This window comes from Mytilus galloprovincialis, chromosome 14, assembly GCF_965363235.1.
Source record: "Mytilus galloprovincialis chromosome 14, xbMytGall1.hap1.1, whole genome shotgun sequence".
NCBI classification, from domain to species: Eukaryota; Metazoa; Mollusca; class Bivalvia; order Mytilida; family Mytilidae; genus Mytilus; species Mytilus galloprovincialis.
Window position 1 is genome coordinate 49,509,271 of NC_134851.1, and position 22,553 is coordinate 49,531,823.

A 22,553-nucleotide genomic window follows, 5' to 3' on the forward strand; every position below is an offset into this window, starting at 1 on the left:
ATGCATTATTCTGTCAATCATAATTCAAGCGGGATAAATACACTCACGGTACCCTTATCTGATATTTCATCTAGTTTCCTTGAAAAAATGTTTACATCACCGTCATTTGAGTTTGGTAATGATCTAAAACATGTAAGTCATAATATATGAACCATTAGGAGATAACTGTAATGTCTTTTAAGCTTGGTTTTATAAACTAAGATTTTATTTTGAATTAAAAACAATCTTAAAACAAAATACTGTTATAATTATTAAAATGCAAAAAATTAAGATACATTCGATTTAGGTAAATATTTTTACATTTAAATGTCATAAATAAAAATACCTCTAATCTGTTACTTCATCTTTGTCATCTAAACAATGTGACGGAATAGGTATACCCCGGATGTCAACGATAAATACAAAGCGTATCTTTATTTTTCGTACGCTTCTGAATGTTAGAAATATTGACACAAAAAACATTTCTGAGGCATAACATGTGACCTTTTTCTTTAACTTTGTTCAGCAATTTTAATCAAAAGAATCGAAAACCACAATAATGGTGACTATCCTTTGTTAAGGACTGGTAGGGTTAGAAATCTAGCAATCCATCGTCCAATAAAAAGTGTCGTTCTAAACGATTCGCATTAAAATGATAATTTTATATTGGACGTTAGTCCGTATTTATTAGGTTTTACTGAACAAATACATTTTCGTCACAAACAGAGACGCATTATTCCAAATTTTAGAAGGCATAATTCTATCGTGCTTTCAATATTTTTCAGTCTAAGGCATTTCAAATCAGTATTAACTTTAAAAGGTTCTTCTTCTTATAAGATCAAGTGCAAACATGGCCTTAATCTGTCTTACCTTCATTGCCGTTATTATGCTTCCTTTATAATTGATATCCCATTCACGTCTACTAGTATACAAGAGCGACAAAGGGGAAGAAACTACAATTTTACATACCCTCTCAAATGGTACAATTTGTTTGTTGATGTTGATGTTGAATGAAAACTATATACTGTATTGTATTGATGCATTTAACTTGATGACTTCAATTTTTGAGGATTTTGATGTCCTATCCTGTTTAATATACATTGTGATATTTTTGATACTTAAATACCTGCATTTATAGTTTGTACCTACTGGTAAAAAAACCGAAAATGTGTGTAAGAATGTATTCGAAGGTTCCATTTAAATCGGTCAATTTGATTTGCTATTATGTATACATTGTAGTTTGTTCCTTGTCGGTATTTTTTTAAAAACTTTTTTATGAAGTATGATTGTACCTAAATATTACATTAAATCAGCGCATTACCATGTTTTCTCTTTCATTTCAGCTTTTATCGTTTGTTGGATGCCTTTTATCCTTGCCGGGCTTTTGAATCTGTATGGAGATCTAGGTTACGGCGGATGGTTTGATATTCTTATAGCACTCGCACCACTCAACAGTATGGTAAATCCGATCATATTTCTAACTTTTAATAACAGGACGTTTATCTCAAGACGGAAAAGTACGTTTAGACGTGCAGATCAGTTGGAACTGATGAATATATCTTAAAATCTCTGAGGGAATGAACATCAACATAAAAAATACTATTTTTTTGGAACGAATTCATGACGAATGTTATCCTCAGTCGTATTACACGAAGATGAGAGAGAGAAAGTATAAAAATATTGCTCAACTTTCTGGACTGTCAATCCGGGAAACAACCTGTTATTTATAAATTTACCACGGATATACATAAATTGTGAATATAATTGTACGGTAATATGTTATCCTGAATGCGGGTATGAATTCCACTTCTGTTTACCGGAATTTAAAAAAGAAATTTTCGGAATTATCAAAAATATAATGGACATAAATCAAAGAATGAAATAAGTTGAAATGTGAACAAAGTATTCGCTGAAACAATCGAAGAATCTTTGTTTATAGCAAAGAATGCATATGTATAATTGACAGCTAAAAAATAGACATAACCAACAGTTAAGAAACGCCTGTCTTTAAGGAGATAACTCACAGCCTTTGATTGGTGAACAAATATATGTTACATCAAGTATGACTGTTTGATTCGTTTATTATAAAACATTCTTTGCTAGACATTTTATTATGCGTAAAGTGAAATCATAACGTGTCGATTGCAGCAATATAGTTGTTAAATAAACCATGTAGTGTGTAGTATTTGAATATATATTTGCGAGAAAGAAATGTGTTGCATGCCCCTCAAGGCAATATCATTCCGTTCTTTACAGAAGTATTGTTACTGTTTCGATATTTCCCTGTTTTGATTTTTCAAAGTACAAAGTCTTCTAGTTTAAGAGAAAAAACATTGACCTTATTCTAAATTAAGATGATTTTAAAAGAGAACATTAAAATTCAACTGGATTATTTCCAAAACTATGAAACATTATGTGTAAAGAAATTGTTTCAAAATAACAAGGTTATCTAAAACAGTCTTATGGAAAGAGTATTGAAAAGGATGTTTATCTTGTTTGGTCGTTCTTACCGTTTTGATTAGTACCAGTTGTGTCACATTACTGATTGCGATATATTGACTGAATATAAATGTGCATGGCAAGTGACGAATACACAGCAGGAGGCGACTAACCTTTCAAAGTTCCCAGTCTCACTTCTTTTCGAATTTTTGTTGGTGCCTTGTGTTGTGTCTTCAGGTCAATTCGATTGAAAAGACTTAACAATCAGTTAACTACTGACGTCTGTTTATGGCCCCGCAATGTATGTAAGTTAACTATGATGAGTTACAGATCAAGTTTAAGTTTCGTTGCGCTCGATTAATTTTTGCCGAAATTACGGGCTTTGGGCTTTGATACATTGTTGAAAGTCCCAGTTATATGGAATCATTTTACTAAGCACCTTTAGATATTGGGCTGATTTTTTGGATGTGACTTAACCACGATGAGTCAAAGATCAAGTTTAAGTTTAGTTCTGCTCCGCTGATTTTTGCCAAAAATAAGCGTTTACAACTTTGAAAATTGTTAAAAATGACAGTTATACGGACTTTTGTTCTAGAATCCTTCAGATTTTGAGCTGATTTTTTATATGTGAGACTACCATCATGTTTGTATTCACATGTATTATTGAAATTGCAGATTTTTCAACTTTTTGAGACGGGGCCATCCAAACAAATGTATATATTATATAAATTCGATATCAAACAAGTGATCTCAATTTGCCATCCGACTACCGGTTTGTATTTCCTATATTGCATAGAGGTCTAAATGGATTTTTTTTTTTTTTTTGGTGTGTTGAATATCAGTGCAAAAACAACTGTGTACGGATATCAAGCGATATTGAACGGCTTGCGTTTCCTATAAACAAAATCTAGAAGTAGGGTCCTAACCTACACAGAAAAAGTAGGATCACAAAAATACTGTTCTCCGCAGCGAATTGAAAAAGGTAAGATCTAATGGCAAAAATCAAAATCTCAAACATCAATTGAATGAACAAATGTCATATTCCTGGCTTGGTACAGACATTCCGTATGTACAAAATGATGAATTAAACCTGATTTAAAAGCTAGCTAAACCTCTCACTTGTTTAACAGACGCATCAAATGCAATTATATTGACAACGATGTGTTCACAAAACAAACAGACCTTATATATACAAATGTCATAAAAAAGGGGTACGGCAGTCAACATTGTTTATATTACCAATCACTATAGAACAAACAAATATTTAATAAACAAGCACACTGGCATATAGACCAAGCACATTAGCAAACATTAAAGACAAGAATACAAAATTTACAATTGCAAAATTAATGTTAATACATTCCTTCGTTACCAAAAAGAAACCTCTCACTTGTTTAACAGTGGCATCAAATGCAATTATATTGACAACGATGTGTTCACAAAACAAACAGACCTTATATATACAAATGTCATAAAAAAGGGGTACGGCAGTCAACATTGTTTATATTATCAATCACTATAGTACAAACAAATTTTTAATAAACAAGCACACTGGCATATAGACCAAGCAAAATAGCAAACATTTAAGACAAGAATACAAAATTTACAATTGCAAATGTTAATACATTCCTTCGTTACCAAAAGAAGATAGCAAATTATTTACTGAGTGTCATGCAACCAGACCCATTAGTTGAAACAATTGGTTAAAATAATTGCGTAAGAATTAACTTTGACATCAAGATGGAACTTAGTGATGATCGAGGTTAGAGACTTGCCTGTTGTTTTTTTTTCGTATCCTTATTTGTGTAGAAAAAATATTAAATATTAAACTCGTTCAAATGGTATCTATTCGTCTCAATCTTCAAAACCGCTTATCTAAAAATACTACCATCGCTAACAATTTTAACAATAAAAATCGTGGTTACCCTTCAATCGATAAGTGTAATGCCAAAAAACGACTTACATGTCCCCGCCTTTCCACCAATAATACGGTAAGGTCGACTTTTAATGGTCGCACATTTTCTTTAAATTTTGAAACTGACATAACTTTAAACAAACAGTACTATTTATTTACTCATATGAAACACGGAGGGATGCAGTATGCAATACGTAGGTGAAACTGGACGATATTTACCTAAACGCACGTAAGAACACCTGTGTCGTTTTAAAAAACACAATAAATTCAAAAGTATAATTCATCAACACCTTAAGAAGCACAATCATCCTATTAAATATTTAACAGTTAAACCTTTAGAAGTAGTAAATAGGCAGCCTGGTGAATCTCATTCAAAGTGTGTACGATCACGGAAAATAATGTAATTAAATTGGATTAAAAAATTACAGACAGTCTACCCTCTCGGTCTTAATGATAATATCATGTGAAGTATTAGTATATCAAGAACCGATTCTGTTAACATTTTGGATATAGTTTCTAAAACTGTTCGTAAAAACCGTTCACATGGTCGTAGAAAAAATTGCAATCAACGAAAACTTCGGACCAATCATATTAATATTTCGACTCATCAGTGACGCTTATATCAAAATATTTATAAAGCCAAACAAGTACATTACAAAGTTGAAGAGCATTGCATATCCAAAATTCAAAATAAGTTGTGCCAAATACGGCTAAGGTAATCTATGCCTGGGATAAGAAAATCCTTAGTTTTTCAAAAAATTCAAAGTTTTGTAAACAGGAAATTTATAAAAATGACCACATTATTGATATTCATTTCGGTGTTGACTACTGGGCTGGTGATACCCTCGGGGACGAACGTCCACCAGCAGTGGCATCGACCCAGTGGTGTAAATAGTTATCAAAGGTACCAGGATTATAATTTAGTACGTCAGACGCGCGTTTCGTCGACATAAGACTCATCAGTGACGCTCATATCAAAATATTTATCAAGCAAAACAAGTACAAAGTTGAAGAGCATTGAATATCCAAAATTTCAAATCAGTTGTGCCAAATACGGCTATGGTAATCTATGCCTGGGATAAGAAGATCTTTAGTTTTTCGAAAAATTCAGTTTTGTAAACAGGAAATTTATAAAAATGACCACATTATTGATATTCATGTCAACACCGAAGTGTTGACTACAAGGCTGGTGATACCCTCAGGGACGAAACGTCCACCAGCCGTGGCATCGACCCAGTGGTGTAAATAGTTATCAAAGGTACCAGGATTATAATTTTTGATAACAGAGATGATTTTTCATTTCCTATCGTTAATTATCCATTTTTAGATGGTGACGTTCCCTTGTCACCATCTTACGGTGTTTATATATCTCAACTTGTTCGATTCGCTCGTGTATGTAACAACGTTTTAGATTTTAACGAGAGAAATTTATGTATTACTGAAAAGTATTTACACCAGGGCTTTCGATATCACAAACTAGTCAAAACATTTACTAAATTTTATCATCGGTACAAGGACATCATACGTTTCACATCCAATCTTTTATGGTAATATTCTTTATAAAGCAAAAAAGTGTAAGTATTCACCTCAGAAGGTAACACAACTTTTAAATAGACTTATTAAGAAGGAATATAGTTACGATACTGTTGTCAGGTCATTAAAGATTGCATATGTTGGCTTTAATATTGATTCATTTATAGGGTCTTTGCATCGGAACTAAACACATTTATTTAAAAACCAGTTGTTGACATGACACGCGTTATGCTCTTTTCATGTATTTTATGATGGTATGATACTGAACCCCTAACGGGAAGTATTGTACCTGATATTCATATGATGACGACATAATCTTTCAATCAGTTTAATTGTGGTCTGGAGCTGGCATGTCAGTTAACTGCTAGAAGTCCGTTGCTATTTATATTTTATTGTCATTTTTTTTGTTTTCTTTTATAACATCTTCTGACATCGGACTCGGACTTCTTTTGAACTGACTTTTAATGTGCGTATTGTTATGCGTTTACTTTTCTACACTGGCTAGAGGTATAGGGGAGGGTTGAGATCTCATAAACATGTTTAACCCCACCGCATTTTTTGCGCCTGTCCAAAGTCTAGAGTTTCTGTCATTTTTCAGTCTTGTATTATTTTTACTTTAAGTGTTTAAATGTGTGTATAATTTGTAGTTTAGTATGATGTCCATTATCACTGAACTAGTATACATATATTTGTTAAGGGGCCAGCTGAAGGACGCCTTCAGGTGCGATAATTTCACGCTGCATTGAAGACCTATTTGTGGCCTTCTGCTGCTTTCTGTTCTGTGGTCGAGTTGTTGTCTCTTTGACACATTCCCCATTTCCATTCTCATTTTTATCTTGAAACGAAATCAAACCTCTCAAGAGATCAAGAAATATACATGCTTTCTTTTGTTTTATTATTTTGATATATATTTAGTTCGGGGTTGGAAGGGGGTAGCTTACCGTCTCTCCTGTACTCTTAAATATAGAGATGGATGTATTCTAGGATAAATTGATCTTTTTTTCATCAAATGTCAATCTTCTACAAATATGCTTTATTTTTGAAATTTTTGTAAGTGACTTTGACTGCCAAATATCTCCCTGCTCTTACATCACCATATTTCATATAAGCACAGAACATCTGAGCAGTTGTGACTTAGTTCAATAAATATAAACAAATATTCACACGCGTACATAATGTATAAATGAACCCTGTTGTGTCTAAAAGCAAAGGAAAAAACAAGAAAAGGATCATCAATCTGAAAATTTTAAACATATTTTGCCTTCTTTAAAGTCAAAATAATTGTATATAAACTAGTGAAAGACCATACCATAACGAAGGATGACAGTGATGAAAAAGCAGCTATACTTAAATGCATCTACAATATGTAAGAAAACCTTTTTTCGAAGAAAAGTTCCAAACATATTTTATTTTCGAAATAATAGGATTATATACATAAAATATGATTAATTTTCTTTTATTTTCTTTTCCATTTTCGGAATTGACGCAATTTATTTTTTGTCGTTTTTCCCAAGATACTGCTCACTATTTACTCATCTGATTTAAAAAAAGATTTAAATACTAAGAAATAAACCAGGTAAAATTCATCATTAGGTCGCATTTATAGCAGAATCTATATAAATATCATCAGAATTCAACGCCATGTTCGAGTTGGCGTTTGGGTTACACAGTCTTTTAGTGTGCTTATTTGTTTTGTTTTTTGTCCTTTTGTCAATTGTTTTAGCATGGTGATGTTGTCTGATTTTATAGCTCCATTTCTCTTAACCCACTGTCAGTTATTTCTTTTTCATAACTGCTGATATATTCAAATACAATACACATGTCGAGAAGATCCATGACAAAAATAAAAGTCTAAATATTATTCATATATCTTTCTATCACTACTCTAAATATCAACTAAACAATGTAAAATCGAAAATCTCTAAACTACAAGATTATTTAAAACTCCAATGAAATGCATATAAACGAAACAGAACAAAGTATTGATATGGAATGAGAGCTTTAAAAAAGGAGATATGTTCCTAAATTTTTTAATGTCTTTTATTTTATTTTTTTGAATTTGGTAACAGTTACCTAAATAAACATTACATATTGCAAATGCTTTACAAATCAGGTCTACACTCTGATACATAGTCTGAACAACAAGTAGTACTGTTGGTCGAAATGCAATTATCATGACACTCACAATTACATTGTGTACAGCCACATCCATTCGTCTCACAAATATCGACGCAGGATGGCGTACATATAGCTATTGGTTCTGTAAAAAAGAAAAATATTCCGTAACATTTTTTTAAATATATAAAAGGTAGGTGACATTTTACAAGACATGCGGGACATAACATGTTTTCGAAATAATCTGAAATAAACATAGTTGATTTTCTTCGCGTCCCTGTTGAGTTTTTTTATCTGCTAAATTGTAACATTCTTGTATAATAAAATATGGGCTAACAACCATGTGGAGTTCAGAAAAACGTTTAATACTCACACAATCCCAAAACTGTTTATTTTTTATAATTTTAAACCATGTAAACCTTATAACATCAAAAACAACAGTTATTCAAACAAAACATCTTCAAGCAATTAATATTCCAACACAATTTTGTTTTAAATAAAAGAACATTTCCTTTTGTTTTTACAAATAATTAAGTCGCCAAAACGGAGTTTTGGGGACTTTATGTTTTTGTCCCGTTTCTTATTATGGCACCCTCAACGGAGTTGGGGTGACATATTGTTATTGTTCGTTTCTTTTTTTCTTATTATGGCACCCTCAACGGAGTTGGGGTGACATATTGTTATTGTTCGTTTCTTTTTTTCTTATTATTATTATTATTATTATGTCACCCGATCGACAATGTCGGGTGACATATTGCTTTTCCTCTGTTTCTTTTTCTGTATTATTATTATTATACTTCCACCTATTTTGTCCGGCAGTTTTCTCGGAGCCAATGGAACCAATCTTAATGATAGTTAACTATATTGAGGAACACCAAATTTCGGGTTGCAGTAGGGTCTAAGACCATGAAAAATGGGTGCCGTTACCATGGAAACGGAACAATTGTGAAAAATTCCAGATTTTGGTTTTAAGGAATTATTTGGAGTTGCTTTAACTTAGAATCATAATATTTTGATACAATGTAGGTGGCGGGCATATACTGGTTTTGGATGATTTTGGCAATCATTGGAACTATCATGTTGCCATGGAAACTACACCAAAAATTTCCAAAATATCAAAATGCTCCAAATTTAATAAAACTCCACAGTAACGATGAGCAACATTGGTAGATGTGGAATTTGGCGTTGGAATTTCGAAAATGTCTGCCGTTACCATGGAAACAAGTCAAAAATGGTCAAAATGCTTCAAAAACCTTAAAGTGGCATTTACTTTCATAAAATGGTAGGTCAAATCCATTGAAACTTTAATGGTATGTTCCTTCTCATATACCAATGTGGTATCTGCCATTAGAAATTTGGAATGGTATCTGTTACCATAGTAACCAGCCAAAATGTCAAAAATTTCAAAATGCTCCAAAATTGATGAAACTTAATATATTTGTTAACTGTCAAGTCTGCATCAGACTTTTGAAGTTGGAATTTCCAAAATGGCCACTGTTGCTATGGAAACTGCAGAAATGTCAAATATTTCCAAAATGCTCCAAACTTCATGAAACTTAATGTTATTGTTAACTGGCATGTAAAGATGAGACTTTTGCATTTCGGAATTTTCAAAATGGCTGCCGTTGCCATGGAAACAGCAAAAATATGAAATCTTCTAAAATGCTCTGAATGTCCTGAAAATTTACAGAAAGATATATCGCAATGCGTTGATCTGCATTCACTGTTAAAGTGTTTTCAAATGGATGCCGCTTAGTGGCAATAGGGGAAGGGTGACATCCGCTATTGCTTGCAATGGCAATTCTAGTTATGTCACCCGATCGACAATGTCGGGTGACATATTGCTTTTCCTCCGTTTCTTTGTTATTATTATTCTTATTCTTCCAATGATTTTTGTCCGGCAGATTTTTTGAAGGCAATGGAACCAATCTTAGTGATAGTCAACTATAATGAGGAACACAAAATTTCGGGTTGCAGTAGGTCATACGACCATTAAAAATGGCTGCCGTTACCATGGAAACGGAAAAATTGTGAAAAATTCCACTTTTTGGTTTTAGGGAATTATTTGGAGATGCTTAGACTTAGAATCATTATATTTTGATACAATGTAGGTGCCCACTATATACTTGTTTTGGATGATTTTTTGGCATTCATTGGAACTACTATGTTGCCATGGATACTACACCAAAAATTTCCAAAATATCAAAATGCTCCAAATTTAATGAAACTTCACAGGAACGATGAGCAACATTGGTAGATGTGCAATTTGGCGTTGGAATTTTGAAAATGTCTTGTGTTACCATGGAAACAAGGCAAAAATGGTCAAAACGCTTTAAAAAACCTTAAAAGTGGCATTTACTTCCTTAAAATGGTAGGTCAAATTCATTGAAACTCTGATGGTATGTTCCCTTCCATGTACCAATGGAGTATCTGCCATTAAAAATTTGGAATGGTCTGTGTTACCATAGAAACCAGACAAAATGTCAAAAATTTCAAAAACTTCAAAATGCTTCAAACTTGATGAAACTTAATATATTTGTTGACTGTCAAGTCTGCATGAGACTTTTGAAGTTGGAATTTCCAAAATGGCTACCGTTGCCATGAAAACTGCAGAAATGTCAAATATTTTCAAAATGCTCCAAACTTAATGAAACTTAATATTATTGTTTACTGGCATGTATAGATGAGACTTTTGACTTCGGAATTTTCAAAATGGCTGCCGTTGCCATGGAAACAGCAGAAATGTCAAACTTTTGACAATGCTGTTATTGTATTGAAAATTTACAGAAAGATATATCGCAATTCATAGATCTGCATTCACTGTCAAGTTGTTTTAAAATGGGTGCCGCTTAGTGGCAATGAGGGGAAGGGTGACATCCGCTATTGCTTGCAATGGCAATTCTAGTTATGGCACCCTCAACGGAGTTGGGGTGACGTATTGTTATTGTACGTTTCTTTTTTTTTTCTTATTTTTATTATTTTTCTTCCACCTAATTTTGTCCAGGAGATTTCTGGAAATCCAATGGACCAAAGTTGATGGAACTCTATTATATAGAGGACCCTTAGGTTAAGAGTTGCAGGCACCATGGAATGGTTCAAGATGGCTGCCGTTACCATGGAAACGGAACAAATGTGAAAAAATCTAGTTTTTTGTTTTGGTGAACTGTTTGGATATGCTTTAACTCAGAATCATTATATTTTATTACAATGTAGGTGCCCACTATATACAGGTGTTGGATGATTTTGGCATTCATTGGAACTACTATGTTGCCATGGAAACTACACCAAAAATTTCAAAAATCTCAAAATGCTCCAAACTTAAGGAAACTTCACAGTAATAATGAGCAACATCGGAAGATGTGCCATTTGGAGTTGGAATTTCCAAAATGTCTGTAGTTACCATGGAAACAATGCGAAAAGGTCAAAAAATTAAAAAATAAATAAAAATCCTGCAAACTGGATGAAACTTAACAGAAATGTTCACTGGCATAAGCAGAGTTGACTTTTGAAGTTGGAATTTTCAAAATGGCCGCCGTAACCATGGAAACAGCAAAAATGTCAAAAATTTCAAAATGCTCCAAACGAGATGACATTTTACAACAACTTTAATAAACATGTGTAAAAGCGCTCTTTGACTTTGAATTTTTCAAAATGGCTGCCACTCGCCTGGCAATGTGGGAAGGGTGCCATCCGCTATTGCTTGCAATGGCAAATCTAGTTATTCTTCTTATTCTTCCAATGATTTTTGTCCGGCAGATTTTTTGAAGGCAATGGAACCAATCTTAGTGATAGTCAACTATAATGAGGAACACAAAATTTCGGGTTGCAGTAGGTCATAGGACCATTAAAAATGGCTGCCGTTACCATGGAAACGGAACAAATGTGAAAAATTCCACTTTTTGGTTTTAGGGAATTATTTGGAGATGCTTAGACTTAGAATCATTATATTTTGATACAATGTAGGTGCCCACTATATACTTGTTTTGGATGATTTTTGGCATTCATTGGAACTACTATGTTGCCATGGATACTACACCAAAAATTTCCAAAATATCAAAATGCTCCAAATTTAATGAAACTTCACAGGAACGATGAGCAACATTGGTAGATGTGCAATTTGGCGTTGGAATTTCGAAAATGTCTTGTGTTACCATGGAAACAAGGCAAAAATGGTCAAAACGCTTTAAAAAACCTTAAAAGTGGCATTTACTTCCTTAAAATGGTAGGTCAAATTCATTGAAACTCTGCTGGTATGTTCCCTCCCATGTACCAATGGAGTATCTGCCATTAAAAATTTGGAATGGTCTGTGTTACCATAGAAACCAGCCAAAATGTCAAAAATTTCAAAAACTTCAAAATGCTTCAAACTTAATGAAACTTAATATATTTGTTGACTGTCAAGTCTGCATGAGACTTTTGAAGTTGGAATTTCCAAAATGGCTACCGTTGCCATGGAAACTGCAGAAATGTCAAATATTTTCAAAATGCTCCAAACTTAATGAAACTTAATATTATTGTTTACTGGCATGTATAGATGAGACTTTTGACTTCGGAATTTTCAAAATGGCTGCCGTTGCCATGGAAACAGCAGAAATGTGAAACTTTTGACAATGCTCTTATTGTACTGAAAATTTACAGAAAGATATATCGCAATCAATAGATCTGCATTCACTGTTAAATTGTTTTGAAATGGCTGCCGCTTAGTGGCAATGGGGGGAAGGGTGACATCCGCTATTGCTTGCAATGGCAATTCTAGTTATTTTTATTCTTCCACACTTTTTTGTCCATTCTATTTCTCGGAATTGGCTTGAACAAGATTGATGGAACTATACCATAATGTAGATCACCACATTCTATAGTGCAGTGGGGTATGGCACCATCAAGATGGCTGCCGTTGCCATGGAAACGAAACAAATGTGAAAAAATCCTGTTTTTTGTTTTGGTGAACTGTTTTGATATGCTTAAACTCAGAACCATTATATTTTGATACAATGTAGGTGCCGGCCATATACAGGTGTTGGATGAATTTGGCACTCATTGGAACTACTATGTTGCCATGGAAACTATACCAAAAATTTCAAAAATATCAAAAAGCTCCAAACTTCATGAAACTTCACAGTAACGATGAGCAACATTGGAAGATGTGGAATTTGGCGTTGGAATTTCCAAAATATCTGTTGTTACCATGGAAACAATGCAAAAAGGTCAAAAATTTCAAAATAAATAAAAATGCTGTAAACTGGATGAAACTTTACAGTAATGGTCACTGGCATAAGCAAAGTTGACCTTTGAAGTTGGAATTTTCAAAATGGCCGCCGTAACCATGGAAACAGCAAAAATGTCAAAAACTTCAAAATGCTCCAAACTTAATGAAACTTAACAAATATGATAATTTGAATGTGTAGATGCACACTTTGACTTTGGAATTTTCTAGATTGCTGCCGCTCGCCTGGCAATGTGGGAAGGGTGCCATCCGCTATTGCTTGCAATGGCAAATCTAGTTATTATTATTATTATTTTTATTCTTCCACACTTTTTTGTCCATTCTATTTCTCGGAATTGGCTTGAACAATATTGATGGAACTATACCATAATGTAGACCACCACATTCTATAGTGCAGTGGGGTATGGCACCATCAAGATGGCTGCCGTTGCCATGGAAACGAAACAAATGTGAAAAAATCCTGTTTTTTGTTTTGGTGAACTGTTTTGATATGCTTAAACTCAGAAACATTATATTTTGATACAATGTAGGTGCCGGCCATATACAGGTGTTGGATGATTTTGGCACTCATTGGAACTACTATGTTGCCATGGAAACTATACCAAAAATTTCAAAAATATCAAAATGCTCCAAACTTCATGAAACTTCACAGTAAGGATGAGCAACATTGGAAGATGTGGAATTTGGCGTTGGAATTTCCAAAATATCTGTATATACCATGGAAACAATGCAAAAAGGTCAAAACTTTGAATTTTCACAGAACATTCCAGAACATCAATGTTAAATGTATTCTAGAGACATCAAATGGTATATGATGGTATATATGATTATGGAGGAAAAAAATTGCAGCGGGGGTTTGACTTTGGAATATTCAAAATGGCCGCCGTTACCATGGGAACAGCAAAAATTTCAAAAATTTCAAAGTTCTCCAAACTTAATGAAACTTTACAAAATTGACAATTGGCATGAGTAGATGCACTCTATGATTTTGGAACTTTCAAAATGGCTGCCGCTCGCCTGGCAATGGGGGAAGGGTGCCATCCGCTATTGCTTGCAATGGCAAATCTAGTTCTTATTATTCTTATTCTTCTCTTTCTGACCCTTTAAACTGTCGTACCATTTTCTTTTAAGCCGCAGAGGATGGAAACTTTATATTTATTCTGGGTAAAGGTCTGCATCATGGGAGTTGCAGAACCCAATGTCCATGATACCAGGGTGTCATCTTGGCATAATTATGGGGGCTCAAAGATGGGTGGGGTCATTTTTTTTTAACATTTTCTAAATTTTCTGCTGTATGTAGAGTAGATGGAATTATAATTTCTTTTATGAATATTTAGAGACACATGTCTGCTTTGACTTGGAACTAATTTTATTTCAGTAGGGGGTCTCCTTGGCATAATTTTAGTGGGGTGAATTTTCATGGAACATTCCAGAACATCAATGTTAAATGTATTCTAGAGACATTTCATGGTATACGATGGAATATAATTATGGAGAGAACAATTTGCAGCAGAAGTTAGACTTTGGAATTTTCAAAATGGCCACTGTTGCCATGAAAACAGCAAAAATATGAAAAACTCCAAAATGCTTCAAATTTAATGAAACTTTAAACAAATGTTGCCCAGCTTATGTAGACTTGACTTTTGAGTTAGGAATTTTCAAAATGGACGCCGTTGCCATGGAAAACTGCTAAATTGTGAAATATTTCAAAATGCTTCAAAATTGATGAAACTTAAAACAAATGTTGCCTAGCAGATAAAAACATGACATGTGACTTTAAAATTTCCAAAATGGCCGCCGTAACCATAGAAACAGCAAAAATGTGAAAACAAAATCAAAATCCTTTAAATATAATGACACTTTTGAAAAATGTTCACTAGCACTATGGATACCGCGGAACAATGAATTGGGGTCCGTTTTGGTGACTTTTGTGTTAGCATCCTAACACAGGATTACTAGTTTATATTTTATTTATATAAAATAATAATTACCGTAACAACATTTCTTATGATGACAGCAACCACGTCCAGTCAGACCTATTTCTGTTGATAAACATCTTGTTTTACACTTTCCATTCATTGCAGAACATCGTGTGCCATATCCTTCTAAACAATAATATCAAAATATATGATTTAAATTGAATTGTTGTTGTTTGTTTTTGAAAAAGTAAAATCACAGAAATCCTGAACTCAGAGGAAAATTCAATCGGAAAGTCCATAATCACATGACAAATTCAAAGGACAAAACACATCAAAAACGAATGGACAAGAACTGACATATTCCTGACTTGATACAGGCATTTTCAAATGTAGAAAATGGTGGATTAAACCAGGTTTTAACGCGCTAAACCTCTCACTTTGATGACAGTCTCGTAAAATTCAGTTATATTTCAAATGATGCGTGAACTAAACAGACATAATAAATAAAATAGTCAAAATATGGGTACAGCAGTCATCATCGTGTAACATTTTTAAAGGGTAAAATTTAACAGAACACAAAAACATCGATCTACAAACACATTCATTGATTCACTGAAACCTATTGAACGTTATTACCTTCAAGTTAGTTGTTGTGTTTTCACAGGAGCTATTTTCAATCATACGAAGAGACTGAACTGTGGAATGCGTGAAACAAAAGTATTTTGAGTAGTTGTGGTCCTCTTTATATCAAGTTAAGCGATTTTACAACCTCAAAAAATGCATCATATTTTCTTTTAAAAGTAAGAGGAGGATTTTTGTCAAGGATTCTTTTAAAACATTAATTTTATTTTGTATCGATAGTAATACGTCTATTCAAAAGGGTGGGGAGTTATTATTTTGAAAACCCTGAATTGCTACCAAGCTTATTGTGATCTTATTTACTTGATATATTTTTTACAGATGTCTAAATGTATGATATTTTTTATTTGTCAGTATGTTAAAAAATCAGGAATGACATACCATCATAGTATACTTAAAACATTTGACTGTTGGATAGAGTTACATATCACACCTATTGAACTGTTTGATAAATGACTAGTTTGAAAATAGGATCTCTTAACTGTAGGGGTCTGTCAGAGGAGGTGAAGAGAAGAGATTTTTTTTCAAGATATAGGAAAAGATATGATATAATTATATTAACAGATACACATTGTACAAAAGAAAAAGAAAAGTAGTGGGCACATGAGTGGGGGTATAAGGCATTCTTTAGCTCTGGTTCCAGCCGCTCAAGAGGGGTAGCAATTCTAATAAAAAATAGTTTTACATTTACTATTCACCAAGAAAAAAAGGATCAGGAAGGCAATTTTATCATTCTAGATATGACCATTCAAGATTATCGACTTTCTCTTGTTGCAATATATGGTCCCAATGGGGACTCTCCAGCTTTTTTTGAAAATATAAAAGGTCTAGTATCTGGTATAAAAAATAGCTCCATAATTATGGCTGGAGACTGGAATGTGGTGCAAGACTTTGATAAGGACACCTCACATTATAGTGCTAAAAACAATATAAGAGCACATGATAAAATTTTAGATATGATAGAGTCCCTGGACCTTGTTGATATATGGCGAGCATTAAATCCAGATACAAAAAGATTTACATGGCGTGGTCCTGGGCTTAAGCAAAGCCGTTTGGATTACTTTTTGATTTCATCTGATCTTGAACCATTTGTAAAAAATGTAGACATGGATATAAGTTACAGGTCTGATCATTCTCCAGTGTACCTTACCTTACAGTTTTACAATCAAATTAAAGGTAAAGGCACATGGAAGTTTAATAATAGCTTACTACATGATATGGTATATGTAACTGAAATAAAAAATTGCATTAGGGAAACTATAAATCAATACTCTCTGCCTGGGTATGACCTAGAAACAGAATTATCAGTAAACCCACACATGTTTTGGGAACTCTTAAAATGTATGATAAGAGGGAAAACAATATCATATGCCAGTTATATAAAAAAGAAAAACACAAAAACTGAAAATGATTTAGAACTCAAGCTAGCTAAATTACTTGAAAATTATGAAATAGACCCCTCAGAATTATTAAATTCAGAAATTAAAATTTTAGAAAATGAACTTGTTCAACACAGAGAGAAAATAGTAACAGGTATTATGGCAAGAGCAAAGGCAAGATGGGTAGCAGAAGGTGAAAAATGTACTAACTATTTTTGTAATCTTGAAAAAAGAAATTATAATGAAAAGATAATTCCAAAACTAATTAATGATAATGGGGAGGAAATTTTCAACCAAAGTGAAATTTTAGGAGAACAAAAATCCTTTTATGAAAAACTGTACTCCTCAACAAATCCTATTCTTCATCAAGAACATAAAAATCTATTTTTTGATGAAAATAATCCTTTTATCCGCAAACTTTCTGATGAACAGAGGTTACAGGCAGAGGGTAATTTGAATACTAATGAATGCTTAAAAACATTGAAAAATATGAAAAATGGTAAATCTCCAGGGATGGATGGATTTACAACAGAATTTTATAAATTTTTTTGGATAGACCATGAGTTTATTATAAAATCTTTTAATTATAGCTTCGAAACTGGATCTTTTTCGGTTAGTCAGAAACAAGGAGTAATAACATGCATTCCAAAAGAGGGTAAATCAAAATTTCAATTAAAAAACTGGAGACCTATCACTTTATTAAATGTTGATACAAAAATTACATCAGCTGCAAATAGAATAAAACCTTTTCTTGGGGATATAATTAGTGAAACCCAGCAAGGTTTCATAAAGGGGAGGTATATTGGAGAATGTACCAGGCTTATTTTTGACATTATGGAAAAGGCAGAAGATGATAATCTACCAGGTCTTTTACTTTTATTAGACTTTGAGAAAGCTTTTGATACTCTTGAGTGGTCATTTATAGACTTGGCTTTGTCTTTTCTAGGATTTGGTCCTATTTTCTGTAGATGGGTCAAGACCTTATATTCAGAATCTCAGAGCTGTATTATAAATAATGGACATTGCTCTCAATTTTTTAATATTGGTCGGGGTGTTAGACAAGGTGATCCTCTATCTCCTTATCTCTTTATATTATCTTTAGAGCTTATGAGTGCTGCACTTAAAAATAACCCAGATATAAATAGTATGAAAATAAATGATTCTGAGTATCTACTAAGCCAGTATGCAGATGACTCATGTCTCTTATTAGACGAGGATGAGAAATCTTTAGATAAATGTTTATATACTTTAGAAAAATTTTCTGAGTGTGCGGGACTTAGGGCTAATTTTGATAAAACAGAAGCCATATGGATTGGGTCAAAGATTCACTCAAGGGATAAACTAACAACTACAAGAAATTTGAACTGGAATCATTCAGGAAAATTTAAACTTTTAGGAATAAAATTTGATCTGTTCAGTGAAAATAAAACGCTTGTAAATTTTGAAGAAAAAATTAAAAAAAATACAGAGCCTGCTAAATTCCTGGGTTTATAGAGATTTAACATATATGGGAAAGATCACTGTCATTAAATCACTAGCTCTTCCTATTCTAATTCAATCATTGACAGTTTTGCCAAATCCTCCGGATGATAAAATAAAAGAAATTCAAAATATTTTTTTTAGTTTCTTGTGGTCAGGAAAACCAGACAAGATTAAAAGAAAAGTTATGATAGGGTTATTTGAAAATGGGGGGTTGAAAATGCCAGATATAAGATCCTTTTGTTATTCATTAAAGATGACATGGATAAATAAACTTTAAGACCCCTTGAATATATCCCCATGGAAAACATTGTTAATAGATCAATACAACAGATTAGGAGCAGACAAAATATGGTTGATGACCCCTGATGGTATCCAAAAGATTTCTTCAAATTTTAATAATTTCTGGAAAGATATTTTACTAAACTGGAATATCCTAAACACAGTCACTAATGGCATTGCTGAAGGGATCATGAAACAATCCATATGGCTAAACAAGAGTTTGAAAATTAATAATAAAACTGTCTTTTACCAGAGGTGGGTTGAATCAGGAGTTTTTTTTATAGGTGATTTACTTGACGAAAACAGTATTTTTTTTACTTTAAAAGAATTCTGCGAAAAATATAATCTTAATATTAATTTCTTGGAATACCATTCTTTGCTGCATATGATACCAAAAGACTGGAAAAATTTAATCACTACTTCAGAGAAAATTACTCACATATCTAACGATAAATTTGAATTTATAAAAAACAATAAAAAGTCATGTCAGTTCTTTTATAAAAAATTCTTGTCAATGTATATAGAACGTCCTACAAAACAAGAAGACAAAATGTGTAAGGAACTAGGCACTCATATAGAAAATTGGGATTTCTTTTATAGTTTACCTTTTTGTTGCACTAAAAACAACAAATTTAGTATGTTCCAGTTTAAGATTTTACATAGAACTCTCGCTACAAATGCATTATTGCAGAAATACGGATTAAAAGAAACTAACTTATGTAGTTTCTGTAATGAAACTAAAGAAACTATAAGTCACCTTTTCTGGGAATGTATGCTAGTTAGAAATTTGTGGTTAGAAATTGCAGCACTTTTTCTAGTTGAAAATAATTTAACTTTAATTCTTAATGTGGAAAATATTGTTCATGGGTCAGAGTCTTGGGATATTTCCCTAAACTTATTCACTATTCTGGTTAAATATTATATTTATACATGTCGCTTTAATACTTCATTACCGACTCTTAAAGGTGTCATAGCTATGATTAAAAATTCCTACCAAATAGAAAAAATATCTACCTCCTTTTACAGATCCCCTAGAGCAAGAGAGAAATTTGATAGTAAATGGGAATTAATTAAAAACTTAGTTCACATGTGAGGAGAGATCTTTCTATTTATGTACTTACTTAAGGCTTTATAATTGTTCATGTAGAATTAATAATATGTTGATGCACATCACAACTGGACAGTGATTTGTGTGCATCTTAAAAGTACTATCTATGTTTATTGCTATTGTTATATATATATATTGATATACTAGTTTTTGTTTGATTGTATCTGAATTATCTCCCCTTGAATTAGGTTGACATTTATTATGTGACTCTGTCCAACATGTTGTCCAATATGTTATCTGTTAATGATCTCTGGTGGCCTCTCCTGGTACCTCTCATGTTTTACATCACTGTATAGGCAGTGATGCATGTGGCTATAGGAGAGGGCTGATGCAATCATTAACCTTATCAGCATATTCAGGTATTCTAATCCAGAGTGATAAAGGATGTGTATGATCCAGTAGAAAATTTAGAACAATTAGCATAACTAACTTTTTAATTTTAGACTGTTATTGAAAAATTTAATATCATTATATGTATTATGAATTAATTATATAATTATGTATCACAATATATACTTGGTGTATTTTCAGATGAAATAAAAATAAATTACAAAAAAGTAATACGTCTATTTACCGTAATCACACCAAGTGTCTGGTGAAAGAGCTATTAACTCAACAGCTGCAGTGAATATATTCAAATATACCAAAGGAATCTTTAAAAGTATATTAGCAACAAAAAAAATGATAATGTCGAGGAAATAAGGCGACGAGGAGTTGTGTCAATGATTTTTTTTTTAAACATTTTTTTTTTATCAATAATCATATTTCTATTTACAGTAACCATGTAGGTGTTATCGTTGTAAACCTATTGACTTCATGACAGCTGCAGAGAATCGTTAAAAGGAAAAATTAAGGATGTACTTAGGTGAGGATTTGAAATTTGTGTCAGATGTTTGGACTCCTTTGTGTTTTCTATACGAAACAAGGTAAACTATTTCGCTCCATCACCTGTTTATCTTTTAATATAAGACTTAAGGTGGTACCCAACACCTTTACTAAAATTAATTGGCTCGTTTAATTTTCCTAAAATTTTGACAAAGTATTTACTTTGACTCTTTGACAACGTAACTAAACGTTTAACTGATTTAACAGAGTTATCTCCCTGTACTGTTAGGTACCACTTTCAAATAGCTCATTATAGGTCATTTGTCAAAATTTAAGCAGATTCTTGATTTTCTTTCTTTTAATTTAAGACCACAAAAAAACCAATGCAAATATAAGGTAACAGTCTGAGTTAGCCTTTTCCCGCCATATCTAATATCTCAAATCTCTCGAAAAGGAACTGCATGACCTATCAATAAGTTTAGCTAATTTTGATCCTTAGCTAATACTCTTTCAGCTTTTAGTTTCACTTATAAATTCTTGATTTTTTTTTATTTTACCTAAGCTCACCTAAGTTAATCCTTAAATGTATTAGTAAAAATAAAAATAAACATTGCTTGTCATTTATTTCGGGCCCTTTATAGCCTGTTGTTAATTGTACCTACAATAGGGTTTTTTTACACATTGTGATTTGGATGGAGAGTTGTCACATCTTCTTCTGTCGATATAGGCATATTTTGCTGATATTAATATGTTCAACGAGATTTTGAACAAATGAATGATGCAACAATGATGATTCATCTATAAAAGTATTTAAAAAAAAAAAAAAACGTCCTACCTTGTGCAACCATGATAACAATCAGGAACGTTAAAATTGTGAACTTCATGTTGAAATGCCGTGTACCATGTAATGCATCATGTGTGTAGGAGAAAAGTGCTTCTATACTAACATGTGGTGTGTTGCTTATACAAATAATTAAATTCGTTGAAATCTGAAAGAATGCGATGGAAATGACAAAATGATTTTAAGAGGCTATTTCATATCTATTTTACTGTTATTTTACTAGGATATAACACTTATTATTACTACTTGAACGCACATGTATATATTGGGATAATAATTAAATACATTGAAGGCTAGATGTTTCTACCTTTAACCGATATATAATTCAAATGAAAATGCTTTACGATTAAACGAATACTTATTGTATCCATTTATACATATAGATGATTATTTTAAAGCTTTGATTACAGCTCTATTGTATTGGAATGAAAACAAATGATGTGATTGCTATTTGGTTAAATGGGTCAAGATTCTTTTTCCATAGCCGATTATGTTAACATTTTCCTCTCTTGCTCAATCCATATCGTTAACTTAAATACAGTGAAACCTATGTAAACCGAACCCTGATAAACCCGAATTTCAGTTTAAATCAAACAATTTTCAAAGTCCCACAAAATTTCTCTATCAATTAATGTTAATATAACCTGAAAAAAACGAACCCTGTCAACACCGAATTCCGAACGTTTTTTGAAGGCTCGTTAATAAATATGTATTGAAATATCACTGTCAAAATCGATCGATAGCAATCAAAACAAAAAAGTATTTTTAATTGTTTGCATGATTGAATTAAACAAAAACAGGATGACAGAGTATCCCCGAGGGTATTTAAGGTTTAATGAGCTGGTGAGTTGTTATTACAAACTAATTAGCATGTTT

The 22,553-nt window shown here is 32.5% G+C and overlaps 1 protein-coding gene and 1 long non-coding RNA gene across 2 annotated transcripts in view; one reads left to right on the top strand and one right to left on the bottom strand.

Moving 5' to 3' along the window:
- Nucleotides 1–2,161, top strand: part of LOC143058276 (mesotocin receptor-like) — a 54,424-nt gene extending 52,263 nt beyond the window's left edge. The window contains exon 8 of the mRNA XM_076231750.1: nt 1,323–2,161. Within this exon, the coding sequence (XP_076087865.1) occupies nt 1,323–1,543 (221 nt within the window). The 3' untranslated portion in view covers nt 1,544–2,161. The remainder of the gene's footprint in view (nt 1–1,322) is intronic.
- Nucleotides 2,162–7,973: 5,812 nt separating this feature from the next.
- On the bottom strand, nt 7,974–21,886 carry LOC143059842 (uncharacterized). The gene is made up of 3 exons (XR_012973629.1): nt 21,672–21,886; nt 15,197–15,310; nt 7,974–8,126 (listed from the first exon to the last, which is right to left on the bottom strand). It is a non-coding gene; the product is annotated as an uncharacterized LOC143059842 (long non-coding RNA).
- Nucleotides 21,887–22,553: the final 667 nt, after the last annotated feature.